This window comes from Aulonocara sp. 'chitande type north' Nkhata Bay, linkage group LG6 (genome assembly GCF_057382095.1).
Source record: "Aulonocara sp. 'chitande type north' Nkhata Bay isolate Kocher_YH1m ecotype deep benthic linkage group LG6, A_spYH_male_GT1.1, whole genome shotgun sequence".
In the NCBI taxonomy this organism is placed as follows: Eukaryota; Metazoa; Chordata; class Actinopteri; order Cichliformes; family Cichlidae; genus Aulonocara; species Aulonocara sp. 'chitande type north' Nkhata Bay.
Genome location: NC_141349.1, coordinates 15,056,961 through 15,080,060, shown reverse-complemented (window position 1 = coordinate 15,080,060; position 23,100 = coordinate 15,056,961). Strand labels below are relative to the sequence as shown.

General features: G+C 42.4%; 1 protein-coding gene across 1 annotated transcript in view; it reads left to right on the top strand.

Annotated features, from left to right (window-relative positions):
* The first annotated feature begins 3,047 nt into the window (after window positions 1-3,047).
* The window catches only part of LOC147327503 (unconventional myosin-XV-like), a 46,295-nt gene continuing 26,242 nt past the window's right edge, over window positions 3,048-23,100 (top strand). The window contains exons 1-32 of the mRNA XM_086295166.1: window positions 3,048-3,337; window positions 3,434-3,553; window positions 3,662-3,979; window positions 4,190-4,387; window positions 4,683-4,915; window positions 5,232-5,637; window positions 5,929-6,011; window positions 6,401-6,464; window positions 6,597-6,706; window positions 7,959-8,033; window positions 8,120-8,210; window positions 8,434-8,537; window positions 9,052-9,115; window positions 9,785-9,898; window positions 11,116-11,277; window positions 11,393-11,506; window positions 11,617-11,675; window positions 11,988-12,111; window positions 12,221-12,316; window positions 13,930-14,061; window positions 14,778-14,903; window positions 15,994-16,071; window positions 16,175-16,326; window positions 17,943-17,988; window positions 18,137-18,261; window positions 18,718-18,835; window positions 18,940-19,115; window positions 20,531-20,615; window positions 20,731-20,763; window positions 20,893-20,974; window positions 21,150-21,280; window positions 21,693-21,788. Coding sequence (XP_086151292.1) covers window positions 3,197-3,337; window positions 3,434-3,553; window positions 3,662-3,979; window positions 4,190-4,387; window positions 4,683-4,915; window positions 5,232-5,637; window positions 5,929-6,011; window positions 6,401-6,464; window positions 6,597-6,706; window positions 7,959-8,033; window positions 8,120-8,210; window positions 8,434-8,537; window positions 9,052-9,115; window positions 9,785-9,898; window positions 11,116-11,277; window positions 11,393-11,506; window positions 11,617-11,675; window positions 11,988-12,111; window positions 12,221-12,316; window positions 13,930-14,061; window positions 14,778-14,903; window positions 15,994-16,071; window positions 16,175-16,326; window positions 17,943-17,988; window positions 18,137-18,261; window positions 18,718-18,835; window positions 18,940-19,115; window positions 20,531-20,615; window positions 20,731-20,763; window positions 20,893-20,974; window positions 21,150-21,280; window positions 21,693-21,788 — 4,056 coding nt within the window. The 5' untranslated portion in view covers window positions 3,048-3,196. The remainder of the gene's footprint in view (window positions 3,338-3,433; window positions 3,554-3,661; window positions 3,980-4,189; window positions 4,388-4,682; window positions 4,916-5,231; window positions 5,638-5,928; window positions 6,012-6,400; window positions 6,465-6,596; window positions 6,707-7,958; window positions 8,034-8,119; window positions 8,211-8,433; window positions 8,538-9,051; window positions 9,116-9,784; window positions 9,899-11,115; window positions 11,278-11,392; window positions 11,507-11,616; window positions 11,676-11,987; window positions 12,112-12,220; window positions 12,317-13,929; window positions 14,062-14,777; window positions 14,904-15,993; window positions 16,072-16,174; window positions 16,327-17,942; window positions 17,989-18,136; window positions 18,262-18,717; window positions 18,836-18,939; window positions 19,116-20,530; window positions 20,616-20,730; window positions 20,764-20,892; window positions 20,975-21,149; window positions 21,281-21,692; window positions 21,789-23,100) is intronic.

The window sequence follows — 23,100 nt, the reverse complement described above, 5'->3', positions numbered from 1 at the left end:
ATATTCAATAAATAAAGAAAATATTGCTCAACATTGTTCAATTCAGTTTTTCTATATAGTGCCTAATCACGATAACAATTGCCTCAAGGTGGTTTATATTGCAAGGTAAAGACCCTACAATTGTATAGGGAACAATCAGACCACCACGACAGCGGTAAGGAAAAACTCACTTTTAACAGGAAGATACCGACAGAAGCAGGTTCAGGGAGGGACGGCCATTGGTTGGGGGCGAGGGGAGGGAGACAAAATAAAAACACACTGTGCAGAGAGCCAGAGATTAGTAATAACTAAGAGAGTGAATAGCGCTGAGTGAAGAAGAAACATTCATCATCGGAAGCCTCCAGAAGCCTAAGCATTGTACAATTTAACTAAGGGAGGGTTTGGGGTCGTATGATCCAGTCTGATCCAATCTTAAAAGTAGAGCAGGTGTCTGTCTCCCAAGTTCAAACTGGGAGCTGGTTCCATAAAAGAGTGGCTTGAAAGTGTCTGCCTCCCATTCTACTTTTAAATACTCTGGGAGCCACAAGTAAACCAGCAGTATGAGAGAGAAGTTGGGGTAATATGGTAAATTTAATTCTAGATTTAATATGGAGCCAATAAAGTGAAGCCAGTATGGGAAAAATATGCTCTCTCTTTCCCTCCAGTCCCTGTCAGTACTCTTACCAACTGAAGGCTTTTCTTTTTTTTTTGGGGGGGGGGGGGGGGGGGGGGGGTTAGGACAGCCTGATAATAATGAATTACAATAGTCCAGTTTAGAAGTATGCATGAACTACTTTTTGAGATGAGATGGGATGTTTCTATTTTTAGATTCTCAGTACTAAGTACGATTAGTGATAGCAGCATTAATTTCATTTCATTTCATTTGAACTGGAAATAGCGATAGATAATCAATAAGCCAATGTTAGATAGGTGTAGCTGCTTTTTTTTGCTTATGACCAACAATGTGATAAATAGTTCTTTGAAATAATTAGTGTAACATTTTCTTGATGAAAAATAATATTCCAGGCAAAATCAGCTTGCAAATCTGATAACTGCTTTTCACAGCCTGTAAATTACTGGGCTAAAGTCCATGTTTCCATTTTGAACATAAAGCTTTGTGCTCTTTCAGCAGCAGATGATGACTGACCCAATGATGATGCCACAGCAGCAGGGTTATGGGCCACCATCCATCCCTACTCCAACTGCAATGATCATTAAGCAAGCAAACATGTCCCCTCTTCCGGGACGCCGTATTCAACCCTCTCCGACACCATCCCGCCGTTCTGTCATTATGCCCTCCCCACAAATGCAACGTCATCCTCCTGCTATGGCTTCCCCAGTACCCTCTCCTATGTTTGCACAAAGACGCAGTCCCTCTCCACAGCCATCCATGAGGAGTGGTTTAATTAATGCCCAAAGACCGCCCTCTATTATGTCTAGGCAACTCTCACCTCCTTCCTCGCCTATGGCCTCCCCGCTTGCTCGTCGTAGAATGCAACCTCAGAGATCACCCTCTCCCCTGGCTCGAGGTCCTTCAGCCCCCCACTCTCCCCGTGCCTCAATGATCCGGCATAGTCCCCCACCGTCACCAAGACCATCAATGAGGCGACGATCTCCACCTTCTTCACCTCGTGCTTCCATGAGAAGGCGAAGTCCTCCACCAGCACCCAGTCCTGCCCGCAGCCCATTTGAAGCTAGAAAGATTCATAGGTCACCATCTCCTACCCTCTCTCCTGCTCATGTATCTCCCCCCCTCTCTCCACAGCTCAGCAGAAGACCATCTCCTTCCCCATCTCATCGTAGCTTATCTCCTGCTGGGCCCCGGCCTCACCTATCATCCCCTACTCTTTCTCGCCGCTCAACTCGACTGCTTAGGGATCCAACACCAGTGGCCCGGCCTAGGATGGGTGGAAATGTTCCTTTAGGTACTGTCAGACCCTCCCCTATGGGTCTCCGAGGACGTCCAGTGCCCCCACCAACCCAGAATGTGCGTCCTTTTCGTGCCTCCTCTATAAGAAGCAATAGGTCTTCTGTTCTCACAGTGGACTCCTCGCTTCACTCCTCTCCTTTCCACTCCCCTCACATGGTCCACCGTGCTCCCTTGAGGAGAAGAGAATCTGGAAGATTACCTCCTCGTCCCATTGCTCGAGGACGTCCACTCATGGCCCCGCGGTCAGTAAGAAGTATGCCACCCCCTTCCCCACAGTTGTCCATTAAACACATACCGCACTCCGCGTCCCCGCACCTCTCTCCTCGAGTCTCCCGTCAGCCCTCCCCCCTCCTGCCCCCACGTGCTGTCCACTCGCCTACTTACACACCAGAAATGATGCCCTATGCTGATCCTTACACTCAACAGTCACATCAATTTGTAGCTCCATCTTCTCCCATGCTTTCTGGTGCTTTGCAGAACCAGTCTCTCCGACAAGCCTCCTTCTCATCCCCCCTTGGACCTCAGGTAGCCCAAATGGTAGTGATGGAGGATATGGTTCCTGAAGTAGACCCTTATGTTCCCTTGTCCCCTACTTTGTCTGGTGCAATGCAAAACCAGGCTATTCGTGATGCCTCCTATGTCCCCTCACTCCAGAGACCAGTGTCACCTTATGGTCAGCCTATGGCACCCTCATCTCCTATGCTGTATGGGGCTCTGCAAAATCAAGCTCTACGAGATGCATCTTATGTTTCCCCTTTACAAAGGCCAGTGTCACCTCTTGAACCTTCTCTGTCCCCTTCTTCTCCATTACTATCTGGAGCTCTGCAAAACCAGGCAGTGAGAGAAGCGTCCTATGTATCTCCTATTTATAGACCTCAATCCCCTTATCCCCCATCTGTACCTCCATCTCCAGTGCTCCCTGAAGCCATGAGACATGGACAGGCACTAAGAGGCGTAGCTTCCTATCAGACACAGTTCAGTTTGCCATATGGACCAACTGTTGTTACACCATATGATTATATCTCTGAGCCTGCCCCTGCACCGCTGCTCCATGATGCACTGCAAAACCGATCTGGTTTGCAGAGTGTCTCAACTATGAGATCCCCTATGATGCAGCGTCGTAACCCTTATGCACCAGCTGGGCCTCAGCTCCACAGTGCTCTTCAGCAGAACCCAAACCTTCGTCAAGCTTCTTATCACACTCCTGTGCAACTCAGACGATCTCCATATGGACCCAAACCACCCTCTTCCCCAGCATTAGGAAGTGCCCTGCAAAACCCACAGTTGATGCAAGCGTCTTACCGTCTGCCAGATGGAACTTTGGTTTCGCCATATGCAGATCCACGTTCCTCCCCATTGCTTGGCCATGCCCTGCAAAATCAGCAAGTTCGTGGAGCTTCGTATGTTTTGCCCGATGGATCGATCAGGGTACGTAAATGGAATATGTCAGTTATGTAGGCTACAACAACAGCTGCCTCATTACATTATACTCTTCTAATTCACACTCTGCCTCTACCCACATAGGACCCTCGTATGCCTCAGAAGCCAATGTCTCCTAACCTCTCGAGAGCTCTTCAGAATCAGAACCTTAAGACTGCTTCATATATTCTTCCGGATGGGACCATTATCGATCCTAGACAGCAAGTAATCCATGTCTTATGTTCCTTTCTTAACTCATTCTTTTCATCATCTGTTTGTTCAAAATAAGGAATCTTTTAATACATTTTTCTCTATTTGTTTTTGCTCATTCAGCAACCCATTTCCCCAAACTTGGCTAAGGCCCTAAGCAACCCAGTTTTGCGTGAGGCCTCCTACTCTCTCCCCGATGGGACCATTGTGATTGACCCCAAGAAACAAAAGTCCCCCAATCTCGCAGCAGCACTTCAGAACCCTTACCTCAAAAGTGCATCCTACACCTTGCCAGATGGCACCATCATCATTGATCCACGCAAACCTGTCTCTCCAAACCTTTCCGGTGCCCTCCAAAACAGCGCCTTGCAGAGTGCCTCATTCAAATTACCAGAAGGGTTTCAAGACCCCAATATACCCATATCACCAAACTTGACCAAGGTTAGTTATTGATATGTTATGTGCTATGAATTTCTCTTTCAACTCACCCTCTCTTCCCCACATAGCAGGACTTGTGTAAAAGTTAACAAGTATAAGTATCATGTCTTCAAAAGTTCTCGTGGCTCCAGTTTGTCTAATAATCACTGTTGACCTGAGGTGCCTCTTTAATTCACTGATGACTAAATCATTTGTCTCTGTTTTAAAACTTAGGCTCTCCAAAACCCAGCCTTGAAAGGAGCTTCATACACGCTCCCAGATGGAACTATTATCATTGACCCAAGAAAACCAAAGAGCCCCAACCTGGCAGCTGCCTTGCAGAATCCTTATTTAAAGGGTGTGTCCTACACCCTGCCCGATGGAACCATCATCATTGACCCACGGAAGCCAGTTGGCCCTGATCTCTCTAAAGTGCATACCTGTTAAAAATAGTATATCATTTAGCTTTGCTACAGTAATCTATTACTATTTATCACTATTTACTATTACTATTTATACTATTCAATAAAGTATAAAGTAAACATTATTTGTATTGCTTTTATTTATGTTTTTATTGCTGTTTTAGTTGCATTTTTTTTGCTTCTAAAGTTAAGCATAACATTCTAGCTATTACAGACTATTGAAATGAAGTGTAATATTGGGGACATTTTAGTGACCTAAACTGCACTCTTGAGTAACTTCTCTGCTTTTCCTCTGCCTCCTTCAGGCTCTCACGAATGCAAACCTTCGAAGTGCATCATATCGTCTTCCTGATGGGACCCTGGTAATCCCTGGTCAGCCTCCAAACCTTTCATCTGCTCTGAGGCAAAACCGGGCTCTTCGTTCTACAGGTCTCTATCATCTGTCAGAAAACTCTGTGCTGACAGGCGTGCCCAAACCTACACCTCCCAACCTATACACTGCGCTGCAGAAGGAAGATATGCGTGGCGCCAGTTTCAGGTAGGAAACTATTCTGTTACTGGAAACTATCACAAGTGACCTGATTAGGTTTTTCCAGGTAAATGACCTATTAGGAAATCAATCTGCAAGCTGGGGATTCATTTAAACTAACTAACAGACAAACCCAAATCATCTCCAGTTGACTTTATACAATCTGCATATGTTGATGGTTCTTTCATACTTTGATTCTGACCATTTTGCAGCATTTAGTCTTGTATACTCCACATACTAGAGAGTAAGCCCACTTAATGTTCGTGTTCACATTTTGCCAGTGTTCCACAGTTACATGCTATTCATCAATTTTCTTGTCCATTAGGCTTCCAGATAAATCACTTCTCACACGGCGGTTCCACAATCCAAGCCTGTCTGATGCCATTCAAAACCAGCAGCTTCGTTATGCTTCATACGCGGTGCCAACAGGACTGCAGGGTGAGGACAATCGCTATGCTGTGATTCCTCCGTATGGGCCACGCTCAGGCCACTGGGCCAGAAATGCCCAAGGAGGAGGGGATGGAGGTGAGGACGTTTGGGCAGCTGAGAGGGTTTTACCACATGGCACTGTGCAGAATTTATCTAAGTGGTCGATGTACAAAGAAGATGGGGTGTTAGAAGGATATTCACCCGCACCTCGATTTGTGGATGGAAAGGCTCAGGACCCAGACTGGGCTCCGGAGAGAGAGAGAGCCAGGCCGAAAGTACCAGGTCAAAGCTGGTATGACAAGGTACCTGAATGCAAGATCAACCCATTTTTAGGAGGATTTAAGTTTCTATAATTTTTTACAATTGGTGGAGAATAGATTGGCATAGGAACAAGCGTAATGTACAGATTATTCAAGCAATAACTGAGAAGCTTTAAAGCTAAATGGCCCTAGCAGCATTTCCTCATAGAGTTCACAAACATCTGAATTTCTGCATGTTTTGCATCAGCTATGCATTGAGCCGTGACTGTACACCCCAGGCTTTGTTATTTGTGAGTCCTTGACTAACTATGTACATTTCATGTGTGTGTCCAGATCTATTCTATCCTAAGCATGCCCACAACAAGCCACAGGGTTAAACGCTGGGCGGAGGGAATGGAGGACTTGACACAGCTCCCGTAAGCACAAACCATTATTAGCAGCCTCACTTCTTATTTACTTATATCACACTCTTACAAGCAGTTTATTCCCTGAGCACAGTGTAACACAGTTTATTCTATGACTTGTTTGTTCCCAGTGTCCCTGTAAGCTCTGAAAAGCTTTGAAACACTATAATTATGTAAATTATATGTTAAGTATGTGAGTGTTATTAAAAACACATCCAGAGCAAAAACCCCACATTAGATATTTGTTTTGTTTTTAACTACAAGTCTTCGGAAATCAGAGAGCTCTTGAGTGTCTTTGAAAACGAATTAATGCTGGATGTCAAAGTGAGAGTGGGAGTGCTGCTTCAGCAGGACAATATGTGCTCAGGACATGAATTTTAATTTTCTGTGTTTAATTTCAGTGAGCTGAATGAGACCATTGTTCTGATGAACCTGAAGAAACGCTACGACCAGGATCTTGTCTATGTATGCTAAATCACTCATTTGCAGATTAAATAACGTAATATCATAAAATGTCACGGACACTGCCAGCTGCCTCAGTTCGTTTACCCTCCCTTTTGTCCTTTTGTCCTTCTGTCATCTCTGTCTTCCACTCAGACCTACATAGGCAGCATCCTTGTGTCTGTGAATCCATACAAGTTGCTCAACATTTACGGGACAGACATGGTGCTCCTTTATGAAGGTCATGGACTGAGTGATAACCCCCCGTAAGATCTGTGTTTGTGTGTGTGTGTGTGTGTGTTTGGGCTTTTGCATGTGTTGGACCTGTTAGAGTTTCTGCAAAGAGGTAATGCAAGATAGGCCATTTTTGAGTATTTTACTATTAATAAACTGCACAAGATTATTAGGCTCGAAATGATTTAATTCTAACTTTGTCTCAGAAGTGTGACAAAGGTCAGGCATTTTCCTATGAATTTAGCAAGAAGTCACCTTTTCTAGACTATTTATTTATTTATTTATTTTTGTAGACTACCCGTTTTTGGATTTATCAGATGTGAAGATGTCTGCCTTGTTTAGAATATAATGAATTAGATGACACTAGCCCTGTAGTTCTAAACTGAAAAAGTCGACAGGAGCTTTTCTTTTTGTTTATAAAGCAAAAAAAGCAGGTAGCTAGCTAGCATTATAGTTCAGCTTAAAGGATGCTGTTATTTTTTACATTCGGTCAGGCTGCCACAAGCAAAGTGATACACTGAGCTGACATAGTTCAGAATAAAGAAAATAGTTCCTTCATGAAACGTTTTTGGGGGAATAAACGGGTTGTAATTCATTGCAAGAGACATTGCTAATGACTTTTTCAAATGCAGTTTTTGGCAGTTTAATACACTTTATTCTAGAGAAAGGCAGACGTCTACACAGCTAATTTCTCCTGGTGACCTTAACCCCAAAATCTAGATGCATAAATAAAACTAAAGGCCAGAGAATGGTTCATGGTTCAGAAAAAGTTGGAACCACAATTGTTTGAAAATGGAGTGCTTATTGAAACAATTTTTTGAAAAAACAAAAATATTAATTTGCATCTACATGAGTTTTAAAAAATGTATTGTGTAATTCATTTTGGTTTTTGTGGGTGAAAAAATTCACACTGATGACGCAAAAGTCTCAAAAACTCACAAAACACCACGTATCAAATGTGATACACTAGCCGTTAAAAGGTTAAACCTTTAAGTGAAACCTTTACAGCTGTGTTTGTGTGGGCATACGCTGTCCCACTACATCTGTCTACATGTGTCGTAAGCTGTGCTCTGAGATCCTGTACGGCGGTAAATAAAGGCGTTAAAGGCCAGCACTCTCAGGTGTTAGTAACAGGCTCGCCTTACACTGTTAATGGTCTGTTGCCAAGGGAGAGTTTGGTTATGGATTTCACTGCCACTTCTACACACACCAAGCTGACATGCACACAGCTGGTGTGTGTGTGTGTGATTTTATTCTAATTCGACATCTTTTGTTGTGTTGCAGTCATCTCTTTGCCATTGCTAATCTCTCATATACCACCATGATGGATGCCAAAAAAGATCAGTGTATAGTGATCAGGTATGAACTGCTGATTAAAGTCTGATTAAAGGCATCATAAAACGAGCGCTATAAATCATTCATATTGGTGGTTTTTGTTATTCCAGTGGAGAAAGTGGGTCAGGGAAGACTGAGGCCACTAAATTGATCCTGCGTTACCTGACAGCCATACACCACAAACGCAATGTCACACAGCAGGTATATGTCCAGTGTCCAATTCTTTTGTATGAGTGGACAGACACAGAATGAAGCTCATATTCAGTTTAAACTAACTTTTTTTTCTCTCACATCGTGGTCTTTAAATCTATCTTCTGCCTTCAGATAGAGGTAAAGTATTCTCATCGCTTCCCCCATATTTTGCTCTCTTTACCGTCATACTGAAAGTGCTCATAGTAATTTTCCCTCTGTGCTGACTGGGCAGATCCTTGAGGCCATGCCCCTGTTGGAGTCTTTTGGGAATGCCAAAACAGTGCGCAACGACAACTCTTCACGCTTTGGCAAATACACGCAGATCTACATGAACGAGTGAGTAGTAACAACATTCTTCTTCTTTCAGCTGCTTCCTTTTGGTGTTGGTGTTACGCCAAAAAGGGATTTCCGATGTTTCAGTGTGTTTTTTTATTTGTAATAATTTTGCTTTTATTGTTAGGTAGACTGTAATCTATAGCATTTATGAAGAGGCTATATATAAAATAAAGAAACGGCCTATTTTGTGACTCTACTCTGTGTTATACATTATCTCGCCCGTTTTGGTCACTTGAAATGTCTTTATAGATCTGTAATGTTATCCCTGTATCATAACACACACACAGAAACACACACACATGCACACACACAGAGAATTGGTGACACTGGGTTTACTGGGGAATATGCTAATATGCCCCACTGGCACAGTTAGATAAGGAGTTGATTTTCTGTTAGAACTGTGACAGAGAGCACATTACACATGCATGACTTGTTACTTAACTCAGCCTTACTCTGTGTTTGCATGTGTGTGTGTGTGTGTGTGTGTGTGTACCTGACTGTGTAATTTTACCAGGGGTGTAATCAGCGGTGCCATAACGTCTCAGTACCTGCTGGAGAAGTCACGCATTGTCTTTCAGGTGAAAAACTCTCAAACACACGTATTCACACAACAGCTCAGGTGGAGTCTTTTTACCACTGAGTCATGAGCCCCATTCAGACATGCACTCCTTTCCATTAATCTAATGCCATCTGAACCTAGCGCTACATATCCTAGTAGGCACCCTGTTCACTTTTCCTGTAAAACCTGCAACAGCAACCTTTCTTGGTACTAGGCCACTTACACGTCACCGAACGGCATTTGCGTTGAAGAACAGGCAAGCACAAAGTCGTAGCAGTGTCTTACCTGTGTAATTAAGTTCACTGTTAAGAAAAGTTCAAGTAAAATTTAAACATTGCTCTGTGATGTGCTTTTGCCATCCACAGTCCAGATATACCTCTAAGCCTGGTCTAAGGGAGAATTAAATATTCACATACTGTGGCTCTAATAACAGTGACGTATATCTGAATGGCTTTGAATGACAGACAGCTGTGTCTTACAGACAGATGTAGAGATGTAGCCCGAGACTTTCTTCGTGGTCGCTTTCATCTGGTCACACATCCTTTGAGTATCCCTCAAATATGTGTTTCTCTGTCAACGGCATTATGTGTGTCCGTTTCAGTCATAAGAGATTTAAACTGCTAAGCAGTCCTAGTGTGTGTGCGCATGTGTCAGGGTGACTTTTTTCTGTATGTGTGTCTATTCACAGGCCAAATCAGAGAGGAACTATCACATCTTCTATGAGATGTTGGCAGGCCTTCCTCCTCATGAGAAGCACTCGCTGTACCTGCAGGAAGCTGAGACTTACTACTATCTCAATCAGGTGCTCAGATTCAAACACGCAGACATCCATCAGATATCAAAGAAAATCACAAGGACATTAATCTCCTGTAGAGTTACCATTAGTATAACTGCTACTTCAGTAAGCCTTAAGCCATTAAGTCTTGGGACTAAAATTCAATAAGAACCATACTGCAAAAGCAGCCCAAGAGTTTCTTGAGGCAAAGAAATGGTATAATCTGTAATGACCAAGACAGTCACCCGATCTCAGCCCAATAGAGCATGCTTTTCAGTTACTGAAGCCTAAACTGGATGGAGAGAGACCCACAAACAAACAGCAACTGAAGGCAGCTACAGTAAAGCCCTGGAAGAGCATCTGTGTCACGTTATCTATAATATATATATTTGAATTCCTAAAAAGTTAATGGAATTTTTTTGTGAAACCCATTTAATTAAAGCTGAAAGTCTGCACTTGGATTACATGTTGATTGTTTTATTTAAAATCTACTGTGGTGGCGTGCAGTGTGATCCAAAATCAGCCATTGTTAAACCAGTCCTGAACAATGAAAGAGATCAGACTAATGTCACAGTATTAATACAGCACAGAAATGGCCATTTCATTGCTCACAGATTTAAAACCATGAAACCACAGCCTATCCTGGTGAATAGGATTAACATTATACTTGTTGAACGTCCACTTTTCAACATTTATATTGAAACACAGGTGTGCGTAACTGCAGCCTAGCAAAGCTGCAGGCACAGCTGTAGTCTTGTTTCTTCTTTGTCAGCTGTCCTGCCAACACCAGGTTTTTTTTTTTCCACACAAAAAGAATTAATTAGGGCCATTTGTTCATAATTATGACATTTTCTGTTTGTTTTTTCACCTCTGGGCTTTATTTCCAAGCTGATTTGCGCTGTTGTATTTCTTTATGAGGTAGTGTTCATCTTGGACTATTTCCCACCCAGTTAGCGGTGTGTTTGTGGTAATTACAACAACATTTTTTGAAGAGTAACTTAGCACCGAGCTGAGAGATAGCGTGTCATTGCTCTCCCTGACTGAAAGTGTGCTGACAAGTGAGCCCTTTTGCACTCGTAACTGCAATCGCCAGTGAGGTCACGGTGCTCTGATACACCCTGAAGTGGATCCTCCCCATCACTGCACCAAGAGACTCAAATCACTGATAAGTTGCTCTTAAATTAGACCTAAAGAGGGTAAAATGTCTTTTTCCTAACGGTGCACGTGTGTGTCCATGCATGCAGGGAGGGAACTGTACCATAAAGGGAAAGGATGACGGGGAGGACTTCAGGCGTTTGCTGAGTGCCATGGACATCCTGTGTTTCACCCCAGAGGAGCAAAATGGCATCTACAGACTTCTTTCCTCTGTCCTTCATCTGGGGAACATCTACTTCCAGCCACACCTGGTCTGTCTTTCAAACACAAACATGTATTTAGTTTCACGACCTAATGGTGAGGATGACGTTGGCAGTAATAATGACAGTGACTCCATATGTATGTGTCTGCGACTGTGTCCCGCAGGCTGAGGGTCAGGAGGTCGCGTCAGTGGTGAGCACGCAGGAGATAAGGGTGGTGGCTGAGCTGCTGCTGGTCTCACCCGAGGGCCTAGAGAAATCTGTCACCTTCAAGCTGACAGTAAGTGGTGCACACTTTTGCAGAAACAGCCCCGTGCACACACCACAGATATGATTATTTCTGTAACAAAATATAGATGTTAGATATCAGAGATGTGTTTGATCCCCCAGGATACGGTGCGGGAGAAGATCTATACTCCGCTGACAGTGGAGAGTGCTGTGGATGCCAGGTGAGTGAGTGACTGAAAGTCTCAATCTGTTAAATTAAACATGATGCACCTTGCTCTGCTTGGGGGAAAAAAACTGAAAATCTTAGGGCTTTTTAATGTCCTCATGTTTTTTTCACCCCCTGCTTTAAAATCATACCAGGAGACTGCTGAGAGGGAGCCAAGAGTCTGTGATATTCTCTTCCAATCTTTGGTAGAGGCATGTGAGGACAAAGGACGTCAGGGCTTGAAGTGGGGGGGGGTTCAGATGTCCTCTGTTTCCATAGGAACCGGGTTTTCTGTTTCCATAGAAACCTTATTGTGCGTTTTTCATAGAGATGCTGTTGCCAAGATCCTGTATTCGCTGCTGTTTAGTTGGCTGACGGAGCGCATCAACGGACGCGTCTACCCTCGCAACGAAGCCCTCTCCATCTCCGTGCTGGACATTTATGGATTTGAGGTCAAACTGAAGAGCACTCGCAGTAACGTCACATCTGTGTTTGTGTCTGAGCTGACCCGTGTGCTAAGTGTCACATAACCCCCGGTTGTCTCTTCTGTGTGTCCTCCAGGAGCTACAGGTGAACAGTTTTGAGCAGCTGTGCATCAACTACGCCAATGAAACTTTGCAGTTCTACTTTAACAGGGTCATTTTCCAGGAGGAGCAGGTCAGAGAACCACAAGTTAATGTGTTCATTTCCCATTTAGTTCACATCAGTGACATCACTGACCAGTTTGTTAGGTACACCTGTTCAACTTTTCATTAATGCAAGTATCTAATTGCCCAATCACATGTCAGCAACTCTATGCATTTAGACATGTAGATGTGGTCAAGACCACCTGCTGAAGTTCAAATTGATTTAAGTGATTCTGAACATGGCATAGTTGTTGGTATGAGATGTGTCCGAATGGTTTAGAAACTGCTGATCTGATGGGATTTTCCCAAACAACCATCTCAAGGATTTACAAAGAACAGTCTGAAAAAGAGAAAATATCAAATAACCGGCAGTTTCTCTGTGAAAATGTTGTTTTGATGTCAGAGTTCAGAGCAGAATGGCCAGACTTCTTTAAGCTGATAGGAAAGCAACAACCAATGTATCCAAAAGAATGAATGCACAATGCCTTGAAACCTGAAGCAGATGGGCCACAGCAGCAGAAGTCCACACTGGGTGCTGCTACTGTCAGCTAAACACTGAAACTGAGGCTATAATTGACACGGGCTCACCAAAACTGGACAAAAGATTAGAAAAATGTTGCCTGGTCCACTGAGTTTCAATTTCTGCTGCAACATTCAGATGGTAGAATCCAAATTTGGCATAAACATCATGAAAGAATGGATCCATCCTGCCTTGTATCAATGCTTCAGGGTGCTGTTGGTGTAATGGTGTAATGGTGTGGGGATATTTTCTCGGCACACATTGGGCCTCCTTAGTGCCAAATGAGCATTGTTTAAACACCACAGCCTACCTGAGTATTGCTGCTTACTATGTCCATCCCTTTATGACAACAATGTACCCATCGTCTGATGGTTGCTTCCAGCAGAATAATACACCATGTCACAAAGCTCAAACCCTCCCAGACTGGTTTCTTGAACATAATGGGTTTCACTGTACTGAATGGCTTTCACAGTCACCAGATCTCAATCCAGTACAGCACATTTGGGATGTTGTGGAACAGAAGGTTCACATCATTGATTTGCAGCCAACAAATCTGCAGTATCTGTGTGATGCTATCATGTCACAAAGGACAAAAATCTCTGAAGAATGTTTCTGAGCAGCTTGTTCAATCTATACCATAAAGAATTAAATCAGTTCTGAATGTCAAACATGAGCACAAACTAGCAAGGTGTTCCCAATAAAGTTTTCAGTGACTGTATGTATGCAAGGCTGCCTGCAAACTATCACAATAGTTTACAGGCAGTCACAAAGCAAAAAAAAACCCAACAACAGAAAAAACCCCCGCATAGTTCACCACTGAAGCCAACAAGATAATTTAATGTAGCAACAAAAAAAGTTAAAATGACACCAGAGAAGCTTAAAGAGTTTTGTGTTAATGATACAGAAGCACAACTATGAAACCTATATTCCCGTTTCACAGTTGTAGCTCCATGTCACCCGTCTAAAAAAGGAGGTATTTCCAGAGGCACATTTAAACTCAGGCTATCAAATCTTTCACAAATCATAGCAGAAAGCAAGAAACAATTAGCAGCGAGTTAGTCGAGTTTTACACACACCAGCCTGACGAATCTTGCGCTTGTTTTGTGCTGAATTATGCTGCGTAGGAGGAGTACATGCGGGAGCAGATCAAATGGCAGCAGCAGCCCTTCGGCCACAACGAGGCATGCCTCGACCTTATTGCTGCTAAGCCCCATGGGATACTGCGCATACTGGACGACCAGTGCGGTTTCCCTCAGGTAAGCCCATTACTGTTAAACTAATAACCGTTTTCTCCAGAGTTATTGGAATTCGCTTAAATTGAATCAAAAACACATACAATATGAAAGTGAATACAATAATGGTAAACACAAGCAGTTTTTAATTAAGACAAAGGTGTTTAATGACTTATAACTCCACGGAGAGAGAAGCCCCAAGTGCGCGAAGAACAAGTGATTGAGACAGACTCAGTATGTGGAAAGCGAGCGCACTTATAATAAGCTTATATTAGATTACAGGAAACTTTGGAAGAGTTGCACTCTTTAAGCGTGCTGTTAAAAAAACACAAGCCAACAACAGCTCTAACTTCATATTTCATATCTCAGTTTTAAAAAAAATTGAGTTAAAAAAGAAAAAAAAACCCTGCACTATTGGATTTCTCATTAACCAGGAGACTGTATTGTAGCCAGCTTCAATCAATACAAAACTATCCCACATGCTCACTTAATTGCCTACCTGCTGCTATCATTATTCCCGGGGCTCCCAGTGTAAGAAGCTGTCTGAGCTCATAGTGAGATAAATGTATTATGAGTCTCTGATGCTCGGAGTGAAATATGAACACGCCGTTACATGAAAAACCCACTGAGGCGATCTGCCAAACACTCACACGCAGACACGCACAGGAAACATGTGTTTGTGCTGTAGAGGTTTAGTTTCCATGGCTCAACAACCATTAACCATCTCCAATCATTGCTAGGCAACAGACCACACCTTCCTTCAGAAGTGCCACTATCACCATGGAAACAATCCGCTCTATGCCAGGCCAAAGATGCCACAGCCAGAGTTTACCCTGAAACACTATGCAGGGAAGGTCACCTACCAGGTACTTCCTGCCTTCCCTGTTTTCTTTCTTTCCTGCTTCTCTGTGTTTTGCTTTTTAACATTTTCAACTTTTCATTTCTCAACATTTCAATCTCTTTTATAGCCTTTTTTTTCCCAGTGTTCTTCCTCTGATCATTTCCTTTTTTCCCCTCTTTTTTTGCATTCTCATATAAAGTGCATCTGGAAAGTATTCACAGCTCTTTGCTTGTCCTACATTCTGTCATATTACAGCATTATTTCAAATCACTGATTAAATTCATTTTCCACTTTTTATTCTACAAACAGTACAAAAAAAGTTTGCTTGAAATTCTTGAAAATTTATTAAAATAAAAAGCTAAAATATAACATGCACATAAATAAGAATTCACACCCTTTGCCAGTGATCATCTGTCAGATGTCTGTACAACGTGATTGGAGTCCACATGTGGTAAATTCAGACATACAAGGGCCGCAGGTCGGCCTCAAACTGGGGCTTTTGCATTTCAGCCGTATAGCATATGTGCACCTGCTCAAACACTGAGTTAAACAGGTGCCCATCAGATCCAAAGTCCACATTGTTCTTGGATGTAAGGATTTTAAACAATTTAAAATGAATACACACCAAAATCCACACATCTGACAGACTAAGAGCCACAGGTGCTGTTGAAATGACATTTTTAATTGAAAATTTGAGTGAGTGATTTTTCTTTTAGTTGACTAATTGCTTAACAGCTCTAGAATTGTGTGTCCATCCATCTCTTTTTTTCCATCCATTCTTGTTCAGGTTCACATGGCTTCTATTGTGAATAAATCATTGTGAAGTAGTACACGGGAGTACTGAAAAACTGTGTTATAATATTGAATGAATGTGATATAGTATTGAAGGTTATTAGGTTTTTCATCAAAATGTCTTGCTTTGGACAGTATGATTGTGAAACAGGTAGTCGCTTGCATACTGTGTGGTATGTTTTAAACATATTCTAATGTAATCTGTCAAAACCAGACTCCAGAGATATTTCCGTTCCATAAAAATCTCCCTGTCGTTCATGCATGTGGCTGTAAATTTCTGGTTTGAATCAATTTGCAATAGTTTTGAATGATTTGTGATGCAGGTCTACAAATTCTTGGATAAGAACTTTGATATGGTGCGCCAGGATGTTTTGGACCTCTTCACCCAGAGCAAGAACAGAGTGAGAAGTCGAAATGTTAAAAAGAAAATTGATTCAGATACTAAAGTATGGTGAAGCATGATATTGTAACGTGGATATTATCTGTGTCTTTCTGTGTGTGCAGATGGTTTCGAGCCTCTTCTGGAAGCACTCAGAGTCTTTGTCTCAGCAGCGGTCTAACGTGCGGCGCAGCAGCGCGGCTCGCCGTTATCAGGCCAACACGGTCAGCGCAAAGTTTCAAAGCAGCCTGCAAGAGCTGCTGGAAAAGATGGAAAGGTTTTAGGCCCATTTATCTTTTTAAAACAAGAAGACTGCATCACAGCTTTCTTTGAAATCTCTCCCTCTTTGACACTCACTCGAGTTCCCACAATACACTGAGCCTGTCATCAGTTCAGGTGAACCACAAAGTCAAGCTCAGCTACAACTGCGATGAATCAGCTGAATGTTCAGCTGACAGTCTTCTATGCATCCAGCTGACAAATCGCATAATGGGTGGGCAGTTTAAGTAGCTTTATCCTAAAGTCACACAAGGAAAAACAGTGGACCACAGTGCAGCCGTGTGCAGTAAAATTAAATGCTTGCTTTGAAGATGAGAATCGGGTCAGCTACTGTCTTTAAAGCGGTTTTGGCGGATCAACATGCTGATAAAATAACAATACAACTGAGCCAGTGTGCAGCTGAATAGGGTCAATCTGGCAATTATGTGAAATCTGTTTGTGATAATCTGGTGTTTAACTGTGACTAATTAGATTAAATCACAAATCTGTTGGCATCAAATTCACATTAACGACTTTCATTCAGACTCCAGACACAACCTCTTAGATTTGAAACAAATATTCAGAAATTACTTGCAAACTGACCATATTACCAGCAAACCTGCTTTTATATAGACATGTAACCAGATTACAATCAAACTGAGAGATGAGTCCCCCGTTGCAAAAAGACACCTGCATACCTGTTAACCTTGACTCAGAATATAAATTAAAAAGTTACTTGCCAACTTTTACCAGTCTGTATGTGAGTGGTTGCAGAGAGTCAAGCCAGACTGCAGTTGTTTGGAGACAGGTTGCCAACCACCAGGCAACTGGTGCAGTCACCTTCCAATCAAAAGTGGTCACTCAGAGGTCCGGTTTTTCCTAGTTGCCATGAGGTTGCCATCCTGTTTTTGCTGTAGTGTGACTGAGCCATGACTCTGCTTGCAGTTAAGAATCATCTGCAAGTCCCTTTGTACCAAGCCCCCCCCCCCCATCTCCTCCTTTTATGGTGTGTCTGACTTAATCAGTATCATGTCTGCTGTCAGTTCTGTACAGACAGTCTCGTTGGTCCTCTCCCTGCTGCCTCTAGCTTTGCACGTGTGCACATGGAAGGACGGGGAGGTGAGCAGCGCCACACCACCAAATATGAATCGCAGTCGTGGGAAATATTAATCTCCTTTAGACTAAAGTGGTCCTGACTATCACTGGTGAAAAAAGATAATGATGCTTCATAAATGTATGAAATTGTCTGTGATGAGAGTGTCTGATGTGGGCAATGAGCAAAAGAAGGAGTGGTTTCTTTCACAGCTCTCATCAAACAACGCACACTCTATCATGGCCTTGTTCCTAAAGGCGGATTGAACAATTTGTTTTGCCGTGGTGTACCATTAGACTAAAGTGATTATCTCTGACAGCCTTATTAGCCTCAATCATGTCTCAAATAGATGAAAACTGAGGCCTCAGGAGGTCTGTCAGTCTGAAATTGTTAATAATGTAGCTCCAGCTATAAAAGTACATGCCATGCATTCTCATTTTCAGCTGGAAAGTAGACTTCCCCGCACAGTTTATCAGGTTTCATCAGCTCATGCATTTGTTTATTCACTCATCCATCCATTCATTCTCATCTATCTGTGACAGGTGTAACCCTTATTTTGTGCGATGCATCAAGCCAAACCATCTTAAGGTATATTTGCAAGTTGGATGATGTGTGCAGGCTTGCAGTGCTTTCTTGTTTAGATTTTTATTAATTTCTGTTTTTAAAAAAAAAAGCATATATATATATATATGTGTGTGTGTGTGTGTGTGTGCATGTACATTGTGTACTGTTATAGGAGCCAGGAATGTTTGACATGGAGCTGGTCAAAACTCAGCTGCATTACTCCGGCATCATGGAGACCATCCACATCAGGAAGGAGGGTTATCCAATCAGACTGCACTTTCACAGCTTCCTATCGAGGTTGGCCACCTACTTATCTCCAAGCTGATTGTGTTTGAATCATCATTCTCAGCTTCCTTTCCTCAAATAAATTGTTTCTGCTGCCCTCTCCACTCGCTGCTTTCAGTTTTCAAAAATTGCTCAGATGATTGGTCTTTTTTTTCTGGGTAGAATACGTTTCACACACAGATTTCTTCACGCTGAAGTAGCCATCTGGCTTTTGTCACCTCCTGCAGTAGGAGAGCAGCTGAAATCAATTGATCTCACAGCGCCGTTCACTGCCAAAGTAGTCTGAGAAAAGAAAACAATGTCAGCACAGTCCAGCGTTTACAATAAGATTCACAGATAGAAGTTACCGAAGCTGTGAATGCCCAGATTCCCAATAAGCTCTCAGATTCACCACAAGTAATAAGCAAAGATGCACAAGATTTAGGTGTTTTCACAGAATTCAGATTGAACTGTCACATGTCGATGCAGGTATAAAGCCCTGCTCTGCCTGAAGGATACTCCACCTGCAGACGGAGAAAACTGCGTTGCCATGCTCCAAAGACTCGGCCCAGTGAAGACCGACTCGTATCAGCTGGGTGTCAGTAAGGTGAGCGTTCTCAGAAATCTGCACACAAGTACAAATCATGAGGTCAGCTATGTCGTGCTGTAGATTTAAAAACAGATGAGTTTTTATTTGTGTGTGTGTGTTAGATTTTTCTGAAAGAGGAGTTGTATCAGCTGCTGGAGGGCAAGCGTGACCGTGTGCTGAACCTCGCTGCCATGACGCTGCAGAGATACACGCGCACGTGCTTCATCCGAAAGAACTTCATCAAATTCAAGCGCTTTCTGACTGTGTTTGAAGCTCGTAGCAGAGGCTACCTAGCCAGGTAACATGCCCATCGTGTTGCCTTCATCTAATGCTTCAAAGCATCATCACTTCACATTTCAAATGTCCTTTTATATATATATATATATATATATATATATATATATATATATATATATATATATATATATATATATATATATAGATATAGATATATATTTCCTCCTCAAAAAATACAGAAAACAGAGAAAAACTCCAAATAGTCACAATCTTATTTCTCTATTCTAAAAATCTTAAAGCCGAACACTATCAGTATCATCGGTCTTTTCCTGGAAGTCGACTGAGCCTCGGCTTTCTTCAGCAGCCAACATGTTGCCCTGTTTAGTCTGGAGTTTCAGTCCTGCACTTGGCAATTTAGGCTTTAGGGTTTGGTTTCACAGAGTCAAACAGGTCAAACCTTATCTCAGACAACCTGCTTCTCTGTCCTTGATGTGAGGAGACAAGGCCAGAGGATTCAGGCTGTACTTATCCATCAAAGGTGATAGATGTCTGATTCGCTGCCGGCCCACCAAAGTCCATAGATGTTCCAATTTACATTTTGTTCTACTGTGTAAAAAAATCAATAAAAAAGCACTAAAACTCAAGGTCAGACATTTCAAGACATTAATTATAGTTCAGCAGCGGCCGGTCTCCCTCTGATGAATTTGGGGAAATGATACATTAAATCTTGTTACACTGGTTGCAGCATTAATTCTTGTTAGAGTAAGATGTCAGACTTTTGAACAAAAACATGGCAATTTTATTCATTTCTTTATTTACATACAGTCATGATAAAAAGAAAGGACATAATAAAAATGATATCAACTACTTAGCAGGTTTTAAAATTAGGTAAATGCAACCTGACATCAACAAAAGTGGATTACATATTAAACTTTGTCATTGTTTTCCTTTTTTTTTTAACAAAAATTAAAGCAAAATGCAGAAGCAGTGTGTGAGAAACTAAGTGCAGCCCATGACTTAATAGTGTCTAAAACCACATTTAGACATTTACATACAGTAATCATTTTCTGTATGACTTTATCAATCTCTCACACCTGAGTGCATTCGCTGATGATCAATTTGATTAACAGCACCCAGCTGCTACTTACCCTCTCAATTCCTATGGAAGCAGTAAGGGTGATCTTAGTTTTACACACACTGCTGCTGCATTTTGCTTTAGTTTTTGTCAAATAAACGCACGACAGTGTAATATGTCACATTTGTTTGCTCATCTGAGATCATATTTTTGTCATTTTAACACCTGCTGATGACGTGATTGTTTTTATAACGTCCTAAAACATAAAACTTCCAAATTTTAAAATCTGATATGTCAGTGATTTTACCATGACTCTATGTACTGAACATTAAATCAGTGTTTTCTCTGCTCTCTGTTTGCTTCTTTTCAAATCCTTCATGGTTAATCCTTTCCCTGAACAGGAAAAACTTTGCTCTGAGGAGGAAGTACCTAATCAGGTTACGCTCCGTCCTGCTGCTCATCGTCAATCGCCAGCGTTACATGAGGGTAGGCGCACACGGTTTGAATAAACTGCTGGACACTTTTACATATTTCTAAAAACAAGCGAACAAATAAAAAATGAACCAGCGTGTCAAGTATGATGCTGTTGTGTTTCTGTCAGACAGTGGTGGAGCCTGCAAGGAAGGCGGAGGAGGTGAGACAGGGAGGACGTAGGGAGAATACGTCAAAGGGAGGAGGGCCACATTTTGAGTAAAAGAAGAAGATTTCGTGTACGTGTATAAATGTTTGAGTGTGTGTGTGTGTGTGTTTGCAACGTGTGCAGGATCGCATCAATCGAGAAGTGGTGAATGTGACAACATTGCCCATTCCCGCTGAGCTGGCCGCCCTGCTACAGGCTGCTTCAGGTACACACACACACACTCATATATAACACTTGCTGATATGAAGACAGTGCTATAAAAAACCTCCATCAGAAGATGTGTTCCATCTTGTTTGCAGGTGGCCTCGAGAATATTTGCTGTCGTATTTCTGTGCTCACACACGGCCTGCTGCTTTTGTTTGTATGCGTGTGTCGTGCAGGTGGTGAGGAGCTGCATTCTGACTGCTTGGCTGTCGTTCAGGCTCCAAAGGTTCAGGTTGACCCCCAGTTGACCCTGCCCCTGGACATCAACAACTACCTCATGACACACTACAGCCGGGCTATGTTTAGGGTAATAATGAAGATACACGCACAGTTATGTTCAGATCGTGTTAGAGGACATTACACTGACTTACATTTATCGCATGTAGACTTTCTGTAACCCTAAACATGCTACTGCTGCCACTTGCTGAACCATAAACCTTTTACTGTAACATTAAACCAAGTGGTTGTCATAAAATGTAATTATTTACATCAAGAGGACTTGCTTTTTGTCACCACAGAGGAAGCAGGTCTGCACAACATCACTGTCTAAACAGCTTCATGTCCCTTACAACAGGAAAAGTACAAGCACTCAGGAAATGCATGTAAATTTTTGTGACTGGTTTAAATAAATGGGAAGCGTCACAGGACTCATTTATATGAGGGTTGTAAATGGTAACTGGATATATTATTTCTCAGGCTGAGTGTGTGTGTGTTTATAGGAGCCGTTGTTTGGGATGGTGACTGCCCCGCTGGAGAATTCCCTGATTCGAATGGATGAGGAGCTAAAACACGGAGCCCTCAACGTTTTCCTTCTGGTATAGTTGCATTCAGTTGTTGCTGGGTAACTCTGGTATCTACAGTGTAAATGAAAACCTTGCGGTGCTGAAAGGTCAAATCTAATGTCAGGAAATGAAAAGCAATCAAATGAATGTGTCCTCCAGTTTTTGGCACTTTAAAAATCCCTCAGCTACAGTTAAGTCCACAGGTCTTTGGAAAATGATACTTTTTTTTTCTTGTAATGTCGCCTCTGCATGACACTTCGGTGGATTATAAATCAAACATTCAAACAAGCAGGTGACCAGGTGAAGCCGGGTCTCTTGTTATTTCATTAAAGCTTAGGCAGATAAAAGATCTGTGGCTGAAGGTGCATTTGCTGGCTCTTCAGCTCTCAATACGAGGTCCCAAGACATGCAAGGGAAGGAAGCTGTCAGAGAGGTAGCAAAAACTTTAGGAGTGGCCAAATCAACCCGCACCAGAGTGATGGGAAGAGAAAAGTATGGAGAAGGAGAGAGACAGCTCACCATCCAAAGCATATCACATTATCTGTCAAACATGGGGGGACAATGTTACAGCATGGGCATGTATGTATGGCTGCCAGCTGAACTGGGTCACTGGTATTTATTGATGTTGTGACTGCGGATAGAAGCAGCAGGATGAATATTGAAGTGTGCAGGGCTACACTCTCTGCTCAGACTCAGCCAAAAGCTGCAAAACTGATTGGACAGTGCTTCACAGTGAAAAAGGATAGTGACCTAAAGGAACCCAAGAGTTTGTCCAGGCGAAGAAAGTAGAAAATATTATTCAGTGACCAAAGTCAGTCACCCGATCTCAACCCAGCTGAGTATGCTTTGCAGTTAGTGAAGGCAAAACTGAATGCAAAGGGACGCACAAACAAGCAAGCATCAAGCAGCTGCTGAAGCTTTCCTTTTTTATGGAGCTTATAGTTGGGGCTGGATCAGGTGACCTTAAATCCGCCCTTAGTTATGCAGCAATAGGTCTAGGCTCCTTCATGGCTTCCCATCAAGTACTGACTGTTTCTTCTTCACTTACCTCTTTTCACTCACAGTGTGTTTTCACACCACTCTGTTATTATTAATTAGTTATTATTAATCTCTAGCTCTCTTCCAAAGTGTCTCTTTTGTCCTGTCTTCCTCCCCTCACCCCAAACCGGTCATGGTATTCTGCTGGAGGTTTCTTTCTGTTAAAAGCGAGTTTTTCCTTCCCGCTGTCACCAAGTGCTTGCTTATAGGGCGTCGTTTGATTGCAGGTGTTTTCTCTCTATTATTGTAGTGTCTTTACCTTACAATGTAAAGCACCTTGAGGTGCTTTACATTCAGTTTTTGGTGT